Raw genomic sequence first — 23,203 nt, 5'->3', positions numbered from 1 at the left:
CCCAACAACATGGCCTCTGCAGCACCTGCTGGCTTGCTTCCTCTGCCAGCAGGCATTCAGGTTAACCACTACAACCAGTACCAGAATAACCTTGCTGCTGGTTAGGAGGCACAGCACCACTGACAGAGCTCTAACATTGAACTGCTGGAAAGGTACAATCAGCTTGAGAGCCGCTGGATGTACACAAGGTTGGCCACTCTCACTGCCACCAGCAAGATCCACACTAAGTGATACTCTAAGATGTTGCTTCCTAAGAAAACCAGTTGCTGCATATTGGTCTGCATCAACTTCAAAGATTCCTGCCCAGCTCTCAGAGTGTTCTTGAGATTGGAGATTCCTTAATGGCTTTGAATGGCAAATTGGGCTGGAAGGTGAGTGTCCCTGACTTCACCCCAGTGCATGGTAAGAACAGTACAAGCCATAGACACAGCCTTGACTGGAAAGCCTAAATAAGCTGCTGACAGGCATAAGAATGCATACCAATTTGTAATGGAAAAATGATTGTATCCTCCTCTCTTCCTAGAAATTAGATGCCAATCTGCCATTAGTCTTAAAAAAAAAACCCAGCCAAACAAACCAACCTGAACACAGGCCAAACCAGGGCTGGCCTAACAAGAGAGACATCTTGCCTGGAAGAATCAAACGAGGACATGGCCAATTTTATTTTGGGAGAAGGCAGGAGCACAGTAGCTTCATACCTTCCAGTACAGCGGCTGTGGGAGCACATCAGCTGGATGGGGAGAAATAAAATAACAGATAGGAAGCAGAGCAATCCCCTGAACAGATTATACTAAGAAATGGCTCTGGAGTTACTGCTTCAAAGCTATGTCAGCAGAAAGCACAGAGACTCAATTGCTGCTGAAAAAAACAGACCAAACCCAACCCCAAACTATTAAATAACAACTGAGAACTTTACCATTAACACTGCACAATTACATGACGTCTCTGAAGTAGATCCTCAGCCTGGATCAAAGAAACACGGGTGTTAGTATGTGCCTGTACATAAGGGGAAAGGTCACAGCAACGCTACCCAGTGCTTTTAAATGATTGTTTGTTTTTTTCCCTGAGGATCGAGTGGAAGGCCAGATCACGTCTCTGGGAATTAATCATTCGAGTGGTACCAACCACCGTTTTCCACATCTTAAACCTCGTGGATGCGACAGACGGCTGAAGGATTCCCTGCCAAGCGCCTAAGTTCCCTTGAGGAGAGGGCACGCTGCTCCCGGCTGACCTCGGGGTCCCTGGCTGCCCCCTCTAAGCTTAGGGGGCCACACTGACATCCGAGCGCTGTGTAAAGCCCGTCTCTAAAGGGTTCTTTTCCTGCAGGGGAAAAGAGAGGATACGCCTGGGCAAGTGGGGGCCCTCCGCGGCCCGGCCCAGCGCCTCGGAGGACCTTCCCGCAGCCTCAAGGGGAGCCGCGACACTCGTCAGACTGAGGGGGGAGCCAGCGCCTTCCCCCTCCCCCCCGTGACTCACCCGCCCGCTGCCGGCGGGGACAAACCACAGCGCCACAGTCACCGCCCCGGCCGCCGCGGGGCAGCCTGTAGCAGCCCGCGGCCCCCGGGACCTCCCTCGCCACCCTTCCACAGCGGCCGCCTCCCGCCCAACGCCACCGCGCCGCCGAGAGGGCGGGCCGGGCCAGGCACTGCCCCCGCAGGAGGCGTCACCGCAGAGCTCTCCAAATAGCCCGGCGAAAGTGCTGGCGGCGCTGGGCCTCCCCCGGCTCCCGCTGCCGCGTTCTCCCTCCACCCCTCCTCATATCCGCGCCCCGTGAACGACCACCTAAAGAGGAGCACAACGCAAGCCGGCTCGGCTCGGCGCGACGCAGCCCTGCCCGCGTACCTCGGCCAACCCCCTAATCCGCGCCACTGCGCCTGCGCAGCAGAACCGCTCCCCCGCCGCCCTCTCCCTCCGCGACTTCGGCCGCTCCCCCGCTGCCCCCCCCGCGATTTGAATATGCTAATGAAGGGCTTGCCGAGAGCCCTATGGTGCGGCTGATAGGTGGTCACGTGGGGCGGGGACGTGTCCTTCGGAGGAGGGCCCCGACCTGCCCAGGCTGCCTTAAAAGCGGGCGGCGAGCGAGGAAGCGCCTCAGTCAGAGCGAGAAAGTGCTGGGGTGGCGGGGCTGCGGCTGTTCCGCCTGAAACTTCTGAGTAACATCAACAGGGGGAGGGGAGGGCGGGCGGCGGTGGAGGAGGAAGGTGGTGGTGGGGGGGAAGGTTAGCCAGCAGCGCAGCCCTATCCGCCTCTCCCTCGTAAACCAGCCTGTGTTGGGCTAGAGCAGGCCCCTCACACAAAGGAGGGCAGGGCAGGCAGGGCTGCCCCCCCTTCCCCCCCGCCTCGGCAGAGGGGCAGCGGGGAGGCGCCCTTCCCCGTGCAGAGCACTCACAGCCACTTACTCCTCTGCTGTCCCTCTTCTTCCCCTACCCTTCCTTCCAACCCGCCCCGCGGTTCTCCCCTCAGCCCCCCACCCGCTGTCCATGTAGCCGCCCGGCCGCCGGCCCCTCCGCACTATGCCCATCTTACTCTTCCTGATAGACACGTCCGCCTCCATGAACCAGCGCACCCATCTGGGCACCACCTATCTGGACATAGCCAAAGGCGCTGTAGAGACTTTCATGAAGGTACCGGCTCTGCCTTGCGAGAGGAGGCGAGAGAGAGCGAGAGTGACTGCGCGGGGAGGGGAGGGGGGAGGCAGGGCGCGGGGGGCTGCCTGGGCCGGGGGCGCGGGGCGAGGGCGGGCGGGAGTGCGTGTGTGTGCGGGCAGGGAGGGAAGGGCCGTGCCGGGCCGCGCCGAACCAAGTCCGGGGGCTCCGGCGGCACCGCCACCACTTGGCTCACTCTCCGCTTTGTCCCCCGCGCTGCAGCTCCGAGCCCGGGACCCGGCCAGCAGGGGAGACAGGTACATGCTGGTCACTTTCGAGGAGCCTCCCTACGCTATCAAGGTAACCCCCGCTCAACCCCTCCTCCTGCCGCTCCCCCCCTCTCCCCCCGGCCTCCTTCCGGCCCCTCCGCGCCGCCGCGGGCCGCTGCTGGCGGCCGCCCCCCCGCCTGCCTCGCCCTGGCTGCCGGCGGTCCGGGGGAGCTCGGCACACAGGGGCTCTGGCGGCGGCGGCGGCATCGCTGACATCAACATGGCCGACATTTTTTCCCTGTGTGGTGTGTGTGAGCAGCAATGAACTGTGGGGGATATTTATTTAAGTTGGGAGAAGTGACAGCAACTCCAAGGAGAGTTCAGCTTGGAAGGGGCGAACAGGGGAAGGACCGACTTTAGTCGGAAGGAGATGGCTTTTCCCTTACCCCCGCCGGGACGGGGGGTGGACACGTACCCCGGTGGGTCCACATGACACAAGACCGTGAACCTGTTGGAGGTCGCTTCACAGTGCAGTCGGCTTTCATCCAGAAAGGGCTGTGGGAGAGCGGTGTAAATAGCTGCAAGGTTTGTGCATTGGTGATTTCACAGAAATTTGTCCTGTGGAACAGCTAACCAAATCCTAACCTGACAGATTGGGAGCTCCAAGCTTTGAGAGAAGTACATCTTTTCAGGATTTATGAAATGACACTAAATATGAGTAACTTACGTGGTGTTTTGTTAGCATTTCTAGTGAGCTGCATGCACCAAGGAATGCACTTCCTCATTTAACAGGATAGCAAAGCACAGACATGGAGAATAAGTCTTCTCACATCTCTCTTTTCAGGCTGGCTGGAAGGAAAACCATGCAACGTTTATGAATGAACTGAAAAACCTTCAAGCTGAAGGACTTACGACTCTTGGCCAGTCCCTCAGGACAGCTTTTGATTTATTAAACTTAAATAGATTAGTAACTGGCATAGACAACTATGGGCAGGTAGGTTGACTATTAATAGGTGGAAAAATCCTAAAACACAAACTTCCCAGAGGCTGAAGTGTCCAAAGTGTGCATCTTCATGTAACGCTCCATGTTGGGGCTTCAAAGGAAGAAGTGCAGTCACTGACTGTAGTTGGGTACCAAACGTTTCCTTTTTAAAACCCAACCCCACGCTGCAGTTACTCCTCACTTTTCCTCTTGTCATGTAGCCCCCAAGTTGACCTTCTCAGTTAAACTTTGGCTTTTTTGTATCAAGTCTCTGTTTCAGACCTGTAACTGGTGAGCCTGGTGGGGTTCATGAGAACTTGACTTTCTCTCTAGAGTGCTATAGAATCATGTAGGAGATGAGCCATATTCCTCATGACTCTGCATGTTCCAAAGTACCAAATGGAGCACAACTTTGCCAAAACCCTTTCTTTCCAATGAGTTTGCTACAAGTTTTCTCAGTGTACCTGCATTTTTATAAACCTACAGGTTACATCACAGTCTTGAGAAGCTGTGCTTTTCTAATGTCTATGTTGCAGCTATCCCTTTAAAGCAGGACTCTTTTCTTTGGGCATGGGCCAGCATTCTCTTGCTCATTGGTACGAGTTTCTAGCTGACAAACTCTAGGTTTAACATGTGCTTAGGAAGCATACCCAGTTCTTCCTGACACTGGATCAAGCCCTGGGTTTGTTTCATGTGAAGGACATGAATGTTAGGCAAAGCATACCGTGCTTTTCACATAGGGTGTACTAACTTGAATCTCTGCTCCCTCTACGACCTGAGGATTAGTTACTGCTCTTTGTATTTAGCAGGGGAGGGTGGCTGTGGAAGTAAGTTCTCTTTCTCCCTTTCCAGTCTAAGCAGAGTGTGTGATGCCATGCCATGTTGGTTTGGGAAGGAAATTTCTCATGTTGCATTGTATGGCCTTGCCACTAGGTGACCAAGTGGGGCTAAACATTTTGAAAATGCCAGTTTAGTGATGAAACTTTTTGGTGAAAAAAAAGTGCTGGTTTTGCACACGGTAATTTCCGCCCCCCCCCCCGTTACCATCTGCTGTCTTCTTACACATCTGTGTGCTGATCTCTCTCATTTTCTGATGTTTAGTTACGTGAGCTCTATGAAGCTCTTTTGAACACTTCCTGGCTTAGGTGCACATGTGAAGTACTTGCTCTTTCCCATTGCTGCTGATAGTTCTAGCACTCCACTGAAACCTGTGTCAAAAACTTTGCTCTAAGTAAACCAGTGGTGCTCAACTACTCAATCAAGCAGGCAGCTGAGTTGTCATGGCTGTTTTGAATCAGAGTTTTGTGCATAACTGTAAATAGTTGCTCTGTTATCCAGGAAGCAATTACTTTTGCTCCGATCTTACCTGGTTACAAGTCTGTCTGGGCTTGAACTCACCTTGCTTTGGCACATTGTTTGCTTGGTTCCACATGTGGAGCTGGTTACTGAAGAGGTGCTCACATATGCAGTCAGGTGACTAAAGACAAATTCTTACTCTTTTTAGTGTCTGCAAAAATAGATTAATGTATTTCAAGTGCCAGGTCATCTGCTGCTGAAGTCACAAGTTCCCATTTGGGCTCTACTAATCAAAGCAGTGGTTTTTCATAAATTAGATCAAATTCTGGAGCACTTAAATGGTCTTTCAGCACTCCCAGGATGAGATCCAGGGCAGTTAACTTTCTTCACCTACACACTGGCCTTTCAGTACTCTGTCATATCCTGTCAGATTCCTGTCATTCGTGGCTACTCTCAAGACAAATGGGTATTTAAATGTACATGGTGTGAGGAATGTACAAAACCAGGATAATAAAAGTCATTGTGATGCTCAGTTGCATTTGACATAGTTTTCACTCAGGACATAAAGTGCTGATTCACTTCTTAAAAGCAGTTGCAGATATTGAGATCATCAAATATTGGAATACCTAACTAAACTATAACAGACACATGTTTGAAGAGTGATTATCCTAGAGTGGGAGAAAAAGATAATTGTACTAAACTGCAGCCTGTAGATTACTTCATGCAACACCACACTTCAGATAATAAATCTAAACTCTTACTGAGCTTTTTGCTGGGAAAAAAATCTCTCTGGCCTGACATCTTTTGACTATCACACTTGCTGTTTTGGTGTATTGATAAGCTTCTAAGATAGTTTCCAAGATCAAACTGTACAAACTGTAAAACAGGTTTTTATGGGATGTGCAAACAGCAACACGTCATACAAGCTTGATGGGCTTGTCTGGTGGTGTCATCCAAAGGCATGCTGTCTTGTCCCTCTGCTGAGTATGAACTGTGTATTTAAATGGCAGTCTGACTCACTGTACTTGATTTCTTTCAAAGTAGACCAGAGTTCTCCATCAGCTGACCTCCAAAACAAGAGTGATTCTGAAATGGAGGAGAATGTCCTGCTTCCTATTTTCTTGCAGTGTCAATGTTGGGGTTTTTAATATGAGTGTTATTCATATTACCTTTCCAGTGGAGAAGTACTGACTCAGTTGTGCATGAAGATTGAGTTACCAAGTGTACAGCTGCATCAGCTGACCACAGTTGCACACATTCAGGGCTCAAAGGGTCTCTGTCAGTTCATTTAGATTGTCGAGATCCTGGAAAGTTGTTGTTAGTACTGTTGTATGGCTTTGTGTAAACCCTTTGCCTTACCTAGGGTGGCTAGAGTCACATTTTTGTGAAGGTTGTCAACCACAAAAGAGTTTGAAAAGTACACCTTTTAAGGTGACTATTCCTTTAATTTTTATATCACTTTCAGGTTGATAGATCCTGTATTACATTGCTTCAGTCCAACAATAGTTGTATTTTTCCCTGCTGCCTTGTGCTTTGTACTGGTCATGATAGCAGACGAATGAGCCTTCAAATAGGGTGTCAGCTTTTTGCTTTCACTAAAAATAGTTGTCCTCTTCACCTCTTGCATTTTTATAAAAAGCTTAGGGAAAAATGCAGGACTTGGATGTCTTCAGGAAGAAAGTGATTTGAACTCGAGAAGTTCAGTAATGGCTCAATGTCATACCACACAAACCAGGCTTCGTTAGCCCAGTTCGTGCTTAGCTCATTCTCTTGGTAATGTTTCCCCCAATTCAGCTTCTCTGTTGTTTCAGGTAGTCTGAAATCCCAAGCCTTTTACTAGCAGCTTTTATGGCCTCTTGTAGTACTCTCTTAAATATTATGGCTAAGGCTAATCCAGCAGTACATGTGTAGTCACAGTTTAATGGAGTAGTTTCAAGTGAGGTAGATGTCCAGATTTTTGGAGTTGATTGAAGGGTTAAATACTAATAGATGTTTGTGCAGAAACCCAAAACATGAGAAATGTAGCTGCTGTTAGAAGAGTGTAAAATGAAAACAAATGGTTGAACAATCTAGGTACTTCAGTTATTTGTAGTGAAGTTTCTAGGACTGAGCCCTGACTCTAAGGTAGGTATAATATGTATCAGTGGTGTTTTGATACTTCATGTGCAAAGGAGCAACACAGCACTGCCAAAACCTGCATCTGATGGATGTTTGAAATTGCTGGAGCTCCGATTCTCTCGTACCTTGTGTTTCCCCCTGCCTATTGTTATTTGAGTAATGAAAGTCTCTCTACTGTTTTTTTTCAGCAGTATTGCATAGGATGAGGTTTGAGAGGATAAAATGTCCTTATCTGAGGGAATTTCAAAGTGATTGATCTGATATATCAAGGTATTTTTTTCAGGGTGAAATTGTATTTTAATATTGCAGCTAGAAACAATTCTTGGCAATAACAGAAGCTTTTTATGAGCTTTTTTATCTCACTAGAGTATCTTGCATGTGTTGTTCAGCATCGTAATTATTACTGACATGGTAAAAGTGGATTAGAGAGGAGCTGGACTTTCAAACAAATTTGATGCAACAAAAACACACGCTGAGTTGTTTTGAAACAAAGTCAGCTGTAATGTTGCTCTAATCCAAGTGGACTTGGTGTTTTTCATTCACAGCAATGAATGAGGTGCTCTCTGCATTGAGACAAGTACTAAACCTGGAACTCTTTTGACGACTTGCAGTGCTGCGTGTGGCCTTGGTAAAAGCCTTTTTTTTCTGCAGTGCATTTCACATGTACACAGGCATAACAGAACTTTGGAGACAAACTAGAATCCAAATGCAATTCAGCTGATTAAGAATATTTTGTGAATTCACAAATATGCTGATGGCTGGAAGGACCTATTCCTCACCTGGAAGTTGAAAGTTGTGCCACATAGTTTTTAAACTCCACAGGTTATTTTTTTTCCCCCCAAGGGTTTTATTCATCCCATGTGTGATCATCTGGAGTTAACTGCTGCTTTGTAGCTCTCTCTGAATATATGGGTAGACCCATTTGTAAGTACAACAGCAGTATCTCTGATGTGTTCACATGGTAAAACTCAGTACTGATCTGTAGAGATCATGATGTTTGGCCATAATGGCTTAAATAACTATAGTATTCCCAATACATGTAAAAGGCATGCTTGAGAGAGAAGTCTAATTGTGCTTGTAGGCACACAACAGTATTGATTTTAAGTCACATGTTGTAGACTGACTTCTTGCTTATCTGTGTCAGGGATCTGCTTAAAAAAAGAGACAGCCCAACAATCACATGAACTACTGCCCCTTAACCTTGTGTTTAATATGCTTTTGGCATTCTGGTTTTGCTTTTAAGTTGTCGAGCAGCTTTGTTTCCCAGTGGTTTTCTGAGGAGCCTCGCTGGATTTCCTTGCTTGCATAAACTGTAGTCCTTTGAGCATGACTTCTGTCTTGGCTTTCTGAGGTTATAAACACTGTACTGAAATGACCAGTGTTGAGAGTCTATCCAAATCTGGAACCAAAGCTTGGGTTAGCATTTCCTGCTTTGTCATGCTGGCACAGTTGCACAGGCCATTTTCTTCTCCTCTTGGAGAAAGCAGAGGTTTGCACCTCCGGAGCAGCTCTCCCAGTCTGTCTTTTTACCACTTCCCAAAAAAACCCCAAATGGGACAGTTTCAGGCAGCAGAAAACAGCATAGCAGGCTGAGGCATGGTAATCACAGAAGTGAATGTATGAAAGGATTTATAGTTGCCTCTTTTCTGTGGAATAGAAATGGTTTTAATCTGAACCTATGTGCCTATTAATGTCAAAGATCTGTATGTGCAGTGCTTGTGAAAGTCAATCTTTCTCACCTCCTACATGATGAAATTAAGCATATTGCTTCTAATTTATACTTTAGGCTGTAATCTTTAAACATGCCTTCTTGCCTGCTCATAATGTTTCTAACTTTCCAGTTTGTTTTGTAGTATCCTTTAATGAGAGCTACAGCAGATACTGTTGCAAGTGGGTATAGGTGTTGTGAGGTGGAAATCCACCGTTTTCAGTGTTCCCAGAGTTCACTGCCAGTCCCAGTATTCACACCAAACTTAAGTGTTCTTAAAATTCTGTGTCTAGTTCTAATCCACTTTATTTTTAGAGAGTTTATAAGCTGAAACAGGCTTACACCAAGTACTTGATTTGTTCTGATGAAAATGATCTCGTCAATCTGTTTCACTGGCAGAAGCGAGATACTTCCTTATGTTCTGAATAGCAAATATGCATTGACCACTTGGAATCCTTAAATGCTCAGTATCTCAGCACATTTGATGTGGAGGGAGCAGTGCCAGGGTGTGTTCATTGTGGCTTTGATTTTTAAGGGTCAGGTGAGTACATTCATGTTCCAAAGCTTAAGCAGATAGTAGAGATGTTTGTCTCTGGCTGGTATTCTTGGACTTACTAAAAGGTTATTGGAGAATGTCTGAGGAGAGCTAGGAGTATCCAAATTTTGTCTCTTGGCTTGACTTTCTATCTGAAACTGCCTCAAGTCATCATTGGCTCCTTGGAGTAGCTTTCTTATTTGGGTGCTTCAGGGTGCCTGTGCCATAGTTGAAGTACTCCTGTGTTTTGGAAAAGTACTTGCACTTCTTTACAGCCAATTGGGAGGCAGAGCAAATAAGTATGGATAAAGCACCAGGAATTTAGTTAGGTGTGAAGAACAAATTGTTGTGGGTTTGGTTTTTCTCAGTGTCTCTGTGAACATCTATTTTCTTTAAGCTTGTTTTTACTTCTCTTACTGAATGTCTCTCGTAGACACATCTGAAGCTTGGAAGATCTGTTATTTGTGTATGTCTGAATTTCAGTTCATCGTGGTTGCATTGCAATTGCTGGTGCCTTTTTCCTGTCCATTCTGTACCTTTAACAATGTAGAATATTCATTTATCTGCATCTCCCACTTCAAGAACTTAAGTGTGCCCCCCTTTTAGCACTGGTTTATCTGGCCCTTCTTTGAGGGTGTTCTCACCTGTACGTGCAGCGGGTTGGTATTTCATCTCATTTATGTGAGTTAGTACCTAGCTAATGCACGACTCCTATGAAATGTCCACTTTGCACTGTGCACAAAAAAACTTCCTCTGTGATAAAAATCTATTTGATTCTTTTTGTAAGTGGGCTAGCCTGTGAGCCATAACACCTTTCTGATGATCCTGTAGTATATTGCTGTGATGTCTGCAAAGGATGTAATGTGTTCATGAGGTGTTTGCTATGCATCAGCATACTTTTTAGTTGGAATTCTAAGTATTGACAGCAAATAGAATTTCCTATTTGTTATGATGTATTTAATCACTCTAGTACCATAAAGCTGACCTATAATGGACTAGATTTCCCAAAAATATATTGTTGAGGCAATTTCAGTTTTACATTAATGAGCAGTGGAGTGCCTGGTACCTAAGCACCTGTTGTTTTCATTATAGAGAGAGTGTCTCTGGCTCACTTAATTGATTTGCCCTACCTTACATGAATTTACAGTCCACTATAGGTTTAAGCCTGAATTTTTTTTTTTCAGTGGGGAAACTAGGTTAGTGCCTACAGCTGAATTAAAATAGGTAAGAAATTGCTGTAGTCAGGAGCCTTGAATGACTGTGGTTAGGACACTGGATAGAAAAGACTTCTGGTCTTTATGAGAGGACAAGAGGATTTGTCAAAATATGATCCTACTGTAATTACTCTGTGTGTGGTGAGTGTGGATCTTGCATCACTGTGATGGTAGGTAACTAGAAGATAAATAAGTGTTGATGATGTCTAACATACTTCCATTGCTTTAACATTTGGAGTCTTTTAGAAGCCCTGTCTAGCAGGATCTGTGCTGCAGGTGAGGTCTGCAGTATGGAATTTTGACAGTGATTTGCAGATAATGTTTAGTGTCTTGTTGATTTAGCCAGGAAACATTTACCCCAATAATGACATCTGTTACCTGCTCAGTGTAACCATTCCCATTGCCTTTAACATAGAATATTTTGTTTTTCTATATCTAACTGCTCCTGCTTGTGGAGAGCAGGGTGTTCATCTGATTTTGTCCAGTAATGCTGTTTGAAGATCCATTGCTTGAATACCCTGTGCATTTTGTCCATGTCTCCTTCAGTCAAAAGGCTACATTGAACAAACCTGGAATGTTTGTCATTGGGGTCAATTTAGAGTACTGACATTCTTTTGTGGTGCTCAGAACTCATCATATGAGTGAGCAGTGGCCATCTTCCACCTCTGTCCCTCCCCTTGGGCTTTAAATCTGATAATGCTGACTTCATTGTATACATCTCTATGCAAGACATACCCCGTGTAGCTGCTTGCCCTCCTGAATCTACAGCTGCTCGTGTGCTCATAGTTGTGCCAAACTTGCTTCAAGTTGTCAGTATGACTTAATGTAGTACAAGGAATGTTTGATTCACATCCTTAGCAAGCTGGACTGTGGACCACATCGTTAAGAATCTGTTTTAAAACAGCCAAGTTGCTGCTGTTCCGGTGATAAAGCTCAGGAGGGAGTTGTGGGGGAGTTTGGGGGCAGTTGTTAAGGATTGCCCTATGTTCATCAGTCAGTCAGCTGCTTGCAGTCAGTTTGTCAGTACTCTGGGTTCATACCCCCCCCAAAAAAGATGGGAATAATTTTGTATACAGCCCTCTTTGACTTTTCCCATTGTAGGAGTGTGTTTGTTTGTCTGGGGTTGTTTTTTGGTGTGTTTTCCCTACTCAGGGTCCTGGCAACTGTGAGACTCTCTACTCTTCTCCAGTATACGGAGAACAGAGGCCTGGCTTAGCACTGTCAGTTGCACTGTCTGAGCCAGGACCAGCTACGTAAAGTCATTGCTGTGAAGCAGAAAGGCTGCAGTAATTACCAGCTTGCTCAAAGCTTGACAAGGTCACTTATTTTTGGCATAAAACGTTCAGAAATAATTTTAGGAAACATGACCAAAACCATCTTTAAACCCAAGTTCTTAGGGGCTGACTCTTTGAAGTCAGGTTTGGTGTGACTGCATATTTTAGTGTTTGCCTGGCTTTTCTTTGTTCTTTTAAGTGTATAAAAGCTCAAACATAAGCTATTTTTAGCAGCTTACAGTTACTATATTCAGTTAATTAACTTTGGAAACCAGGATTTGTTGCTTGATATCCAATTTCATATGATTCCAGTGGTGATTGTTTTACTAATCTGTAACAAACTGATAAGGTGCATCTTCACTCTTCTTATTATCTGGGGAAGAGGGAGGGGTTTTCTGGCTCAGTGTTTGGATTGCTTTTGGTTGGTTTGTTTTGGTGTGGAGTTTCTTGTTTGTGTTGTGGTTGTGGGTTTTTTTTTCCCCTCTCAAGAGAACCATGGAATTGTGCAAGATTCAAGAACTTACTTACCAAGGACCTATTCTAAAGTGGAGCACTTAAAATTTAATCAAGAAGTTATCACTTATATAATGTGTTATTTAGAACTCAATTAAATCTGTTCTTAGATGAAAGAAACAGGACAAACATTTATACTAAACTGGTATTTTGGAATCTCTTGAGTTGGTAATGTTGGAGGCCATGGTGTAGTTGATTAGATGGTGTTGGGTGATAGGTTGGACTCGATCTCAAAGGTCTTTTCCAGCCTGGTCTATTCTATTCAGACATCAGTGGCATCCTGAGATTTTGAATTTGATATCTCAGTAAATCACAGCATGTATTCATCATTCCTTTATTGTGCATTATGAACTTACCTTTGTTTTTCCCATGTGCACTATTCAATAAGGAGGTTTTTGTATTCCAAAGTTGTAATTTCTTGCACTGAAGCTTTTTTCCAGCCTGCTTTGGGTTACTTTTTTTTAGTTTTCTTTGTTAGTTTTGTTCTTAGCACAGACTTCCTGAGTACAATTCCAAAATGTCTGAAGTTGTGCAGTTGAATAGTCTTTAGTCACTGCATTCAGTGTAAGACATGGAAGCATGGAATGTGTATATTTATGAGCACCTGTAAGAACAGTATGAGGCACAGGGAACTTTTTTGTTGCATGTTCCACGTGCAATGAAATCATTGCCTACAGAATGCACAGTTGCAAGCTCAGGCAAAGCAAGCAACAGCTATGCTTAAATGTATCTCTCCAGTTAGCATTTTTATTACTGAATTTTGGGGGAAAAGGTTGCAGTTTCTCTTTCCTTGCACAGTTCAGCTGCTGTGTCTCTGTAGTATTCTTGATTACCGAAGCAATATCCGAGTGGATCTTTGAGTTTTGCTGCAGGGCTTTCAGACTGGGCAGGCCAAGTGTCAGATGACATATTTGGGGCTTCAAATAGTTAATTGAGGCCACAAATGGTTATTTTTTAAAAAGATTGCTTTAAAAAGTGCTCAGGAGGAGCAAGTGCCTTCTAAAATCCCATTCATTTTCCTAAAAACTTCACATTGCCTTTCCTGAAATGGAACATAGGTAGCCTATATTATGGAGACAACAACTGTTTGCTCCCTTCATTCTTAGGAGTTGTTGGTTTGCTGAGCAGTTTAATTTCTGACTCAGCTTTAGAAACAGACTGCTGTTGCCCCCGTTCTATTTTGAAACCCTTCTGCTGACTGCTGCTTTCATTGTGTGTGCTTTGTTCAAATCCATAACTCACTTGTCCTAGTCACCTGTAATGCAGGAAGCTTCACTTGTACCCCCAAGTCCATGTCCTACCTACATGTGCAAAACTATTTCCATCTACTGCTCTTCTGTAGTGCTGGTAAAGGATGAAGCAAAACCTACCTAACTTTATAACCCTCCATTGATATTTCAAACAAGAAGCTGTGATTGGTGCTTGTCTTGGATGTTGTGGTAACTCTCAGGCATTTGTAATGTGCTTATCTAAAGAATTGTCCAGGATATGAGAAATTGCTTTGCTGTAACCTATAGGGAAGAAGAGCTGTACCTAGCTGAGTATAGGCTTTGAAATGTCAGCTCATGGAGGAAATGTCTTTTTTTGGTAGCTGTCCTTAGTGCAAAATCACTGCTATTGACACTCTGACTTTCAGAGTGTGAATGAGTGCAGGGGAGATAATGACCACTTCAACAGCATTTTCCATTTCCCTGGGAGAAAGTGTGGTGGAAATGGAAGCATGGGTTCAGACCTTGATAATTTCTAACAAACTTTCTTCAAACTCTGTTTTAAGACTTTCGTTTTCCCAAAAGACAAACTATTTTGAGAGAGAATACTGTTCTGTAGCTTCAAAAGGGAGTGTGTGCAGTACAGCTGCATGCTTGTGGCTGGAGCCTCCCAAAAGATGAGCAATCTGCAACAAAGGGCAAAGTGCAGTGACAGTGTGTGCTGTCCCTGGTGTCAGAAACCATGAACTAACAGTTGGATTGAACAGAATTGGGTCTAGGGCCTAAGGCTCCGTGATCATATTTGTACTTATACAATCATTTAAGGGTCTTTTAGATAGACACAGTTCTAGAAAAGCATTTACCTGTTTGTACCTAGCTGAGGTAGCATTCAAGCAGCATGCCTTTTGTCTCCTGGTTACTCAATCGCCTCCTACAAGGATAGATTTTACTAACTTGTGCCCCCTCTGCTGGCTGCTTTGCCCGTTACAAAATGAAGATGCACGTTTACGGGGGGTGAGGTGCTCTGACAACCCTCTCTTGGCCAAGCATCCAAAATAAGCCTCCTTTATGCAGGTAAAACCAGCTGAACATAGGTGAGTCCTCATTTTGCAAGAGTCACCGGTGGTGTTAAGAATTAGCATTTTCATAGTGCATGGTTATGGGCTCAGAATTTGCCAAACCTGTTTCTTTCCCTCATACCTCAGCTGAGGAGCTTTGTTGCTTTTACCCACTGCTTGTATGCATTGTTTCACATACAGATCTTTGTGGAACCTGGGACTATGGACTTGGAGCTTCTAAAAACCTGCTCTTATTCTCCACACTTCTGATAGCAGTAGTTTTCCCCTTAAGATGTAGAACTCCTTTCTTTTGGATGCAGTAAGGGGCTCTCTCAAATTGCCTTTAACAGGTGATTAATTTACCTGTGTTGTCCCTGAAACCTGTCTGTGACTGAGGTACTATTCCTAGCTGCCTAGCATGAAGGAAGGGAAGGTGGAGCATAAATCCTCCCATCTTGGATGCTGCAGGGAGAGCTAAAAGCTTTCAGTGTTTTGATAAAGAATGTATGTCTGTACTGCAGATGTTTGTGGACTAGAGTTAATAGCAAGATTCCTCCCACTGTCCTGCAGCCCTTTCAGAATGTTTGCTGGTAGTGTGATTTCTGGAGTAGTGTTTTGTTTGTTCCATAAGATTCCAGTCTGTGACCGATCTGGCATGTGGCTTTGCCATTAATCTGGCATCAAGGGAGAGTTCTGGTTTATATTAAAATGTCTTTTATGACTTAATCTTCATAACAGACTTCAAAACACTTACATCCTGTTTAAAATTCAAACTGGTTAGTAGAGCTTTCATTGAACTGTCTTCTGAGGCTTCTGAAAGTGATCTTGAAACGTATCTGCTGTACATGTATCTGATCATCTGCTGCTAAGACAGATTTGCTACCACTGCAAAACTGTGTTGCTTATTGAATAATCAACAGCACTGAGGGAATGCATCGATATCCCAGGGACGGCAGAACAGGCACATTAGCAACCTTCTTTGTGCATGGAGCCTGACTTGTCAGAGATCTTAATCCCATACACAATTCCAGTATGTTCTTCAGTTCTTCCTCAAGCTGAAATTATAGAAGCCTCTCTGCCACTGAAGTGGTTCCTGTTCGTGGGGTCCATTTCTATTCCAAAACAACCATAACAAATAAGCAACATTTCAGAGCAGTTCTTATCCTGTATGTCCAATCTCTTGGATAACACCATGAATTAGTTTGAAGGTGCCATACTTGATAGTCTGGCCACAGAATCATGGAGCTCTTGTGTACCATCTCCTGTGAGAAGTCAGACTTAGCAAAACAAATGTTCTGGCAGAGTCCAATTGCCATTCTTGCTATTTCCCCCCTCCTCCCCCCCACTGTGTTCTGGTAGATCACAGAGTTTCAGAGTATGCTTGTGCAAAATATTAATTAGGTGATATGTATGCAGCATAGCTTCATCTGGGAGAGTTCCTGCTCAAAGACATTTTGCTTCTTATCAGGCAGGAGGGAAGAATTTAGTACTCTACTGAAGTGGAAAGTATATTCATTCCTGAGTGCTCCTTCCTGAGGACGTAATACCTGCGTGATTATCTGGGTCTACAAAGTAAAGTACTTCTTGTGAGGAGTTACATTGCCAATTATGAATTCACTAAAATACCACTGTGATGCCAGCAGAGTCAGCTCTCTGACCTAGCAAACAATTGTGTAAAGGCATAAAATACAACTGATTCTGCAGGTCTTCACAGCTGTCTTGATTCCTTCTGCAGGGGTCATAGGAAACAGTCAGTTGCTGGAAAGGCGAGTGGGACAAGCAAGAAGTTGCTCCGCTGATGTAGCTGGCTGTCAGAGCAGCTCTTAAATACCTCTGTGTACTTGACTGATCTTGTTCTGCCTTGAGCAATGAAGGGGAAAGACTCCTATAAATGTTAAATTAATGTTTCAGGCGTTTAATGGTTTTATTAAGGCATAACTGATGTTCCTAAGTAAGTGAAAACTCTGATGGATTTGGACTATCTGTTTTAGTTTGTTGAAATTCCAGCTCAGTGTTCTGGTATTTAAGCTGTTACCAGTTTATTGAAGAAATAGCTTTAAAGCTAATATTTTTGCCATCATTCTGATGCTTAGATTTCCTTTTGAACTATTGTTTTTGAACAATGGTTCCTCACAGATTCTCATGACCCTTGGTGAAAATCTTGACCTTGTAAAGTCCAAAAAGCCCTGACCAAATGAAAGTAAGTGGTAGTGCCCCTCTGTATTACTTGGTCAGGTGACTAAATTTACTGGCAGTTAGGTTTGATGCTTCTGAAAATGCAAAGGCTCTGCTGAGCTAACATAATGTACGGTGGATGTGCAATGCAACTGCTAAAACGTTATGGTTTACTCAACTCCATACCTTGGAGGCTCTTCATTGTGATTGGTTTTTGCCCCAATGCTTAGTAATGTGTCCTGTTAAAAACACACACTTTATTTCAGTTGACATTTATTCTTAATCCCTAGGTTTTCTTGGGTACAAAGCTTTGGTGCTACCAAATACTTCTTATAGTGGTTGCTCGTTGAAGCTGTCATTGTTAGTCTCTGACTTGGCAAATTTTTGGGGTCTTTTTTTGCCTCAGCTGTTTCTTGATTTTTCAGGACTTCTGCCCCTGGAACCAATATTTAAATGTCTGTGGAGATAACAGCAGTTTTAAATCAATTTTCTCTTACTGCATGTGTAATGCTGAGTGCTTGCACTTCTAAAGATCACAGTTGCTCTTAAATTGCTTTGCCTCTATACTTAGAAGGAAAAGGTGTGTGAGTGTATTGATCAATCATGCTGAAACGTTATTAAACTTAGTTTCTTACAAAAGTGAATCATTAGTTTTGATAGCCTTAAAAAGGCAGCACTTTGTCTTGCTAATTGGATGGTCTTCTGGCTTGAGCTCAGGCTGCCTCTGAGAGCATCATGCAAACTGGGGTGGACCGGCTGTGCCTCTTGCTGGGACCTGGTGTGAGCAGTGCAGAGCTCAGCGGTGCTCACAGCGTGCTTGTTTTGTGTTATCTGAGCACAGAAGGACTTCAGCTGGAGACAAGAAATGGCAACCACTGTAACTGAGTTGCTTTGTGACTTGGAACAAATGGTCATGAAGCTGTCAAAGCATTAAAAAGAATGCATGTTGTGTCACAGTTAAGTTGGTTTTAAGGCTTTGAATCTCTTGCTAAGCTAAAGGAGGGACAAGCAAGCTTGCAAGCTTGCCCTGGTATCAATGCTGATTTTTAATTATCTTCTAAATAGTTATGTGGGACTCTTTTTTTCCTTCTTGGTGCATATATATCCTTGGAACTGCAAATTGGGGGTGAATGAAAAACCCCTCTTGTACCATGTCATAATACTTAGCAGTCAAGCAGGATGATCAGTTATTAAAAACTTAGATGCTGCTTCCTTAGTACTTTTTTCACCACTGCTAGGAACCTTCAGAGGGAAAAGTCTGTTATTGCAAAGAATTTACAGTCAAATTACTCTAGCAGCTATTTAGAGTAAAAGAGATACCCAATGAGCCCCTTTGCCTACATAAGGCAATTAGCTGAGCTCCTCATGGGAGCTAGTTGCCACTGAATTTCCAGCTATAAAAATAAGTAGTATGTAGTTTGTCCAGAATACTTCATAAGCAAACCTTTTGGACAATCAGACTTGAAAATTTGAAGCTACTTCTCAGTGTGCTGTAGCCTGGTTGGCAAACTGGGACACAAACTGCCACAGTTTAAATATAGCAGTCGAGTTACTAGCCTCCAACATGTTTATTCAATACTCTCTGTAGCAGGTAACAGAAGTATCATTGTGTGCTTGTTAGACTAGGCTTGTATAATGCTAGCTTAAATTGTGAGCAGTGCCTGTATGTTTCCCAAGGTGGTGTTGGTGAGGCCAAGTTGATCTTTTCCCTACTTACTTTTAAGAACTTGGGATTTCACACTTTCTATCTTTCACTTTCCCCTGTGGGACTGTAAGCTGATACTAAAATTAGCTGCTGGATTATTTTTGCTTTTGCAGGGAACAAAACCTCACAGTGATTAGTTAGTTGCCAGAGTATGTTGTAAACAGACTTCTTTCTTTACACCTTGGCATGCTGTGCTGATTTCCAGTGCGTTTCAGCACATACCTGTAAGCTGCCAGAGAGCTCGTGGCATGTGCTCTGTCCCTCACTGGTTCACTGCATGACTAAAATCTTTGGGCTGTGCTGAAATGGTTTCCTAGCCATTCACAGACAATGATGTTGCTGTGTGTTTTGAAGAATGGGCTATTTTTGAGCTGTGTAAATTCACAGTGGTTTATTTGAGTAGCATATTGCTAAAGGAATAGCAAGAGACAATAATTGGATTAGCCTCGGTTTAGATTCATTAGATGGAAATAAAGTTCCAAACCAGTGACTGACAAAACTGTAGTTTAGTTTAAAAATCAATATGTGTAGGTCTTCTGGAATTTAATGTTGCTGAACTGACTAAAACATCTCTTGAGTTTTGAGGCCTTATATAAATAAGGATTTTTTTCAAAGCCATACCTGGCTTAATACTGGTTCAGGATATCTTCATGTAGTGAGGAGTGGAATGAGGGTCAGTGGTGCTCTGTAAGAGTTAATGACATGGAAATTGGTAGGTACAAATAGTGAACCTTAGTAATAGTATCTGACATTCTTCCTTGATACATTCTAATTGTCTCTGCTCCTGTAGGTGGACTGTAGATCCTCAATTCAAGTTTCTACATTGCACAGAGCTGTGAACCTCAGTGCAGTTGAGTGAACTCAGCTCTGTTCTCCTGTCTTTAAATAGAGTGGTGAATTGTATACTCTCTGACTTGATTTCATAATTCTTTCTGGCAAGGATAATGTTTATAGCTGTATTGATGAGCTGAATTTAAGTCTGTTTTATTTTCACATTGAGCTAGTGAAAAAGGGTATGAAGGGAAAGCTTTCCCTTATTAGATGTGAAGTCTTCTGCAGCAGTGCATTGCTGGTGTTTCCACAGCTACCCCATAGCAGATAGGTGGAAATGTGGCTTTGGGGTCAGAGAGTCTCAAATCAGTTGTTACTCTGCTTGAAAAGGAATGTTGTTCTGATGAAAGGATATTCCTGCTTTACTGTGTTGCTGTATGACTTGCCTCATGTTGGTGATCATCCATTGTACAAGTAAAATGCTTGTGAAATGACAGCATATAAACTGAGGATGAATTTCTCCCTCAGACGTTTTTCTTGGGGGGGGGAGGTGGAAACTCAAGCTTAGAATCTCTAGTTTACTTCCTTGTTGTTTTGTAATCACTCTGAGCCCCAGGTGTTTACATTTAAGGCTTACATTCTAGAGGGGTAAAACTGAGGAAGAGAATAGTTGAGGTACACAAAAGGGCTTAAAATAATGAAGATATCTGGACAATAGGAGTTAACAGACTATACTTTTAATACTTACATTTCAATTTGGACCTAAAGAGCTTTGCTTTTGACATTGTAAGTCTAAAATCTTGTTATCAGTTATCATTTTTTTCCTGAATCATTTGTTAGCAGTAAGATGAGATTATTTTTATGTTCAGGATTCATAAGAACAATATCCTTTTCCTCTACTTAGAAACTCTGCTTTCAGTGTTACTTTAGTGCATCCTGATTATTTTCCAGTGGTTGGGTTTTTTTGCAGTTGTTGGGAACTATGAGCTGGTAAAACAGCATGCTGTAACTGTCCTTCAAGATTAAATAAGGCTAAAGAGTCTCAGGCAATGCTTTTAATTCCAATTTTAAGTGTATTTCAGGAGTCCTGAAATTCTTTTGAGTAACAGTTTGAACTGGATGGTAAGCTTGCTTTGCTTTTGTGGGACAGCTTGAGTTCCACTGTTAAATTGGCTTTTGCATTTTTTTTGTCTGTAGTAGTGGCATGCTTTTAAAAAAGAAAGCTTTAGGGTTTTCACTGTCTTTTGAGGAAAATAGTGAGCAAGTAACTTCAGTTTTTCTGTTGTTCTGTAGTAAATGGATCTCTGTAAATGTGCTGTTGCCACCTCAAACTAGACAAGCCTCCCCAAGCATTTTGAATTGTTAGGTGGTGTTTCTGTGAAAAGCACACAATCAGGAGGTGATCCTTTGTACTAAATGGCTTCTAAAAATGGGTTTGAAACCTCTTTAGCTCTCCTTGTTCTTAGAGCCAATTGTAAGCCTTTGTGAGATAGCTTGCCTTTAAAAGAACTGGGCTGTAGGGCTAGTACTTTGTTTCCTGAAGTTGAAAAAGGAGGCCTTAAGTTTGGCAGTTGGACAGCAGGACCCACTAAACAAAATCTTCTGCTGGCATATTGAGTCCATCTTGAACCCCAGCTAGTGCTTCCTGGATTTGGATTTGACAGGTTCATGGACTTACTTTTGGATCCTTTCTTTCAGGAGCAGAAGCTTCTAGCATACTGCCAATAGGAAACCAGGGGCTTTTTTGTTACAGTGAGGCTAGTTGACTATCTAGGTGGGATCACAGAATGTCTTGCCTTGCATGTGTTTCTGTCTTAAATGGTTTGTATCAAAAAGTTCAGCTTGTAATTGTTTGCTTCTGAAATCTTGCATGTGTGGTTGAGCTGCTTTGCTTAGGCTGTAACTGGTACTGCTCAGGTCAGTTTTCCTTAATGCATAGTGTTAGTTCTTAACCCAGGGCTTGTGGTCACAAGGTAGAATCATAGGATGGTTTGGATTGGAAGGGCCCTCCAAAGGTCATCTAGTTAGTCCAACCCCCAATGACACCCTCCACTAGATCAGGTTGCCCAGAGCCCTGTCGTGCCTCACTTTGAACCTTTCCAGGGATGGAGCCTCAACCACCTCCCTGGGCAACCTATTCCAGTGTTCCACCACCCTCATGGTAAAGAACTATGCAAATGCTTTAGTTGGTCACACAGTAGTTAAATCATGCATAACACCAACCTTGGGAGAGGGGGAATTGGCAGTATCTCTGGTTTCAAGTCAGTTGCTCCTCTGAACAGCTGCTATTTTTGCAGTGTATATGATTCTCCAAGTCCTACAGTAACTTTCTGCCACGTTGCTGTGTACATTTACTGAATAGAGATCTGCTGAGTGCCTGGCTTTACATGGGTTACCTGCAAAAAGACTCATAAAGCCCCAGCACTGTACTGTACACTACAGGAGAACCTTGAGTCTCAGTGTTTTGTTGGTGGGTGTAAGTATCAGTTTAATGACTGAACAGAAGCTTACAAATTTATGACAACACTGTAAATGCAATTGCTTTCCCCCCCTTAGGGTCGAAACCCTTTCTTCCTGGAGCCAGCAATAATCATCACAGTTACTGATGGAAGTAAATTAACTACTACCAGTGGGATACAGGAAGAGGTAAGCTCTGACCTCTGTTTACACTGATCTGCACTACATGTTGTGTCAGGATACTGCCTACAGTAGGAGCATAAATGACTCCTCAGAAGAATGTTCATTAATAGCTTAGACTTGCATGGTTTGCCTTTCAATTTGCAGTGATTTTATGCACTGGTACTACAGAAGTCCAGATTGCTTTTTGCATATCACTGATGACAGAAGCATGCACTCCAACTGTTGGTCACTTTGCTGTTTCTATCCAGAGGGTTCATGGCTTTTCAAATATGAAGAAATTCATTGTTGTAAAGTCTCTATGCCTTTAACTGGTCCCAATATAAGTTTCATGTTATAGACCCAAATTACTATAGTGATTTCCCTAAGGCCATAGCTACTGGGGAGTATGTGGAGGATGTACCTACTTTCACACTGGGCTCTGAAGTCAATTATAACCAGATCAGTAATGTCCTTATAGGCAGGATAAGAGCTGAAGAAATGTATTTCAAATCTAATCTGTAGAGCAGTTTAAAGCATCAGATCTTAATAGACTGGAGTACTTGCACAGACATAGTATCATGGTATCAGTCAGGGTTGGAAGGGACCACAAGGATCAGCTAGTTCCAACCCCCCTGCCATGGGCAGGGACACCCCACACTAGATCAGCCTGGCCAGAGCCTCATCCAGCCTGGGCTTAAACACCTCCAGGGATGGGGCCCAAACCACCTCCCTGGACAACCCATTCCAGGGCTTCACCACTCTCCTGGGCAAGAACTTCCTCCTCACCTCCAGCCTCAATCTCCCCACCTCCAGCTTCATTCCATTCCCCCTAGTCCTATCACTCCCTGAGATCCTGAGTAGTCCCTCCCCAGCCTTCTTGTAGCCCCCTTCAGATCCTGGAAGGCCACAATGAGGTCACCTGGGAGCCTTCTCTTCTGCAGACTGAACAGCCCCAACTCCTTCAGTCTGTCCTCACAGGAGAGGTGCTCCAGCCCTCTGCTCATCCTTGTGGCCCTTCTCTGGACACCTTCCAGCACCTCCAGATCCCTCTTGGAATAGGGGCTCCAGAACTGGAGGCGATACTCCAGGTGGGGTCTCACCAGAGCTGAGTAGAGGGGAGTAGACATCTGTCACACTTAGGGCTGTAGCAAGTGCTGAGGTACTGAACTGTTT

The 23,203-nt window shown here is 43.9% G+C and overlaps 1 protein-coding gene across 1 annotated transcript in view; it reads left to right on the top strand.

Moving 5' to 3' along the window:
- The first annotated feature begins 2,178 nt into the window (after positions 1-2,178).
- INTS6 (integrator complex subunit 6) overlaps positions 2,179-23,203 on the top strand; it is a 45,402-nt gene continuing 24,377 nt past the window's right edge. Inside the window, exons 1-4 of the mRNA XM_054163131.1 lie at positions 2,179-2,624; positions 2,868-2,945; positions 3,699-3,848; positions 21,968-22,057. Coding sequence (XP_054019106.1) covers positions 2,514-2,624; positions 2,868-2,945; positions 3,699-3,848; positions 21,968-22,057 — 429 coding nt within the window. The 5' untranslated portion in view covers positions 2,179-2,513. The remainder of the gene's footprint in view (positions 2,625-2,867; positions 2,946-3,698; positions 3,849-21,967; positions 22,058-23,203) is intronic.

The sequence above is a fragment of the Dryobates pubescens genome, chromosome 7 (genome assembly GCF_014839835.1).
Source record: "Dryobates pubescens isolate bDryPub1 chromosome 7, bDryPub1.pri, whole genome shotgun sequence".
Classification (NCBI taxonomy): Eukaryota; Metazoa; Chordata; class Aves; order Piciformes; family Picidae; genus Dryobates; species Dryobates pubescens.
This window is presented reverse-complemented; position numbering and strand designations above follow the sequence as displayed.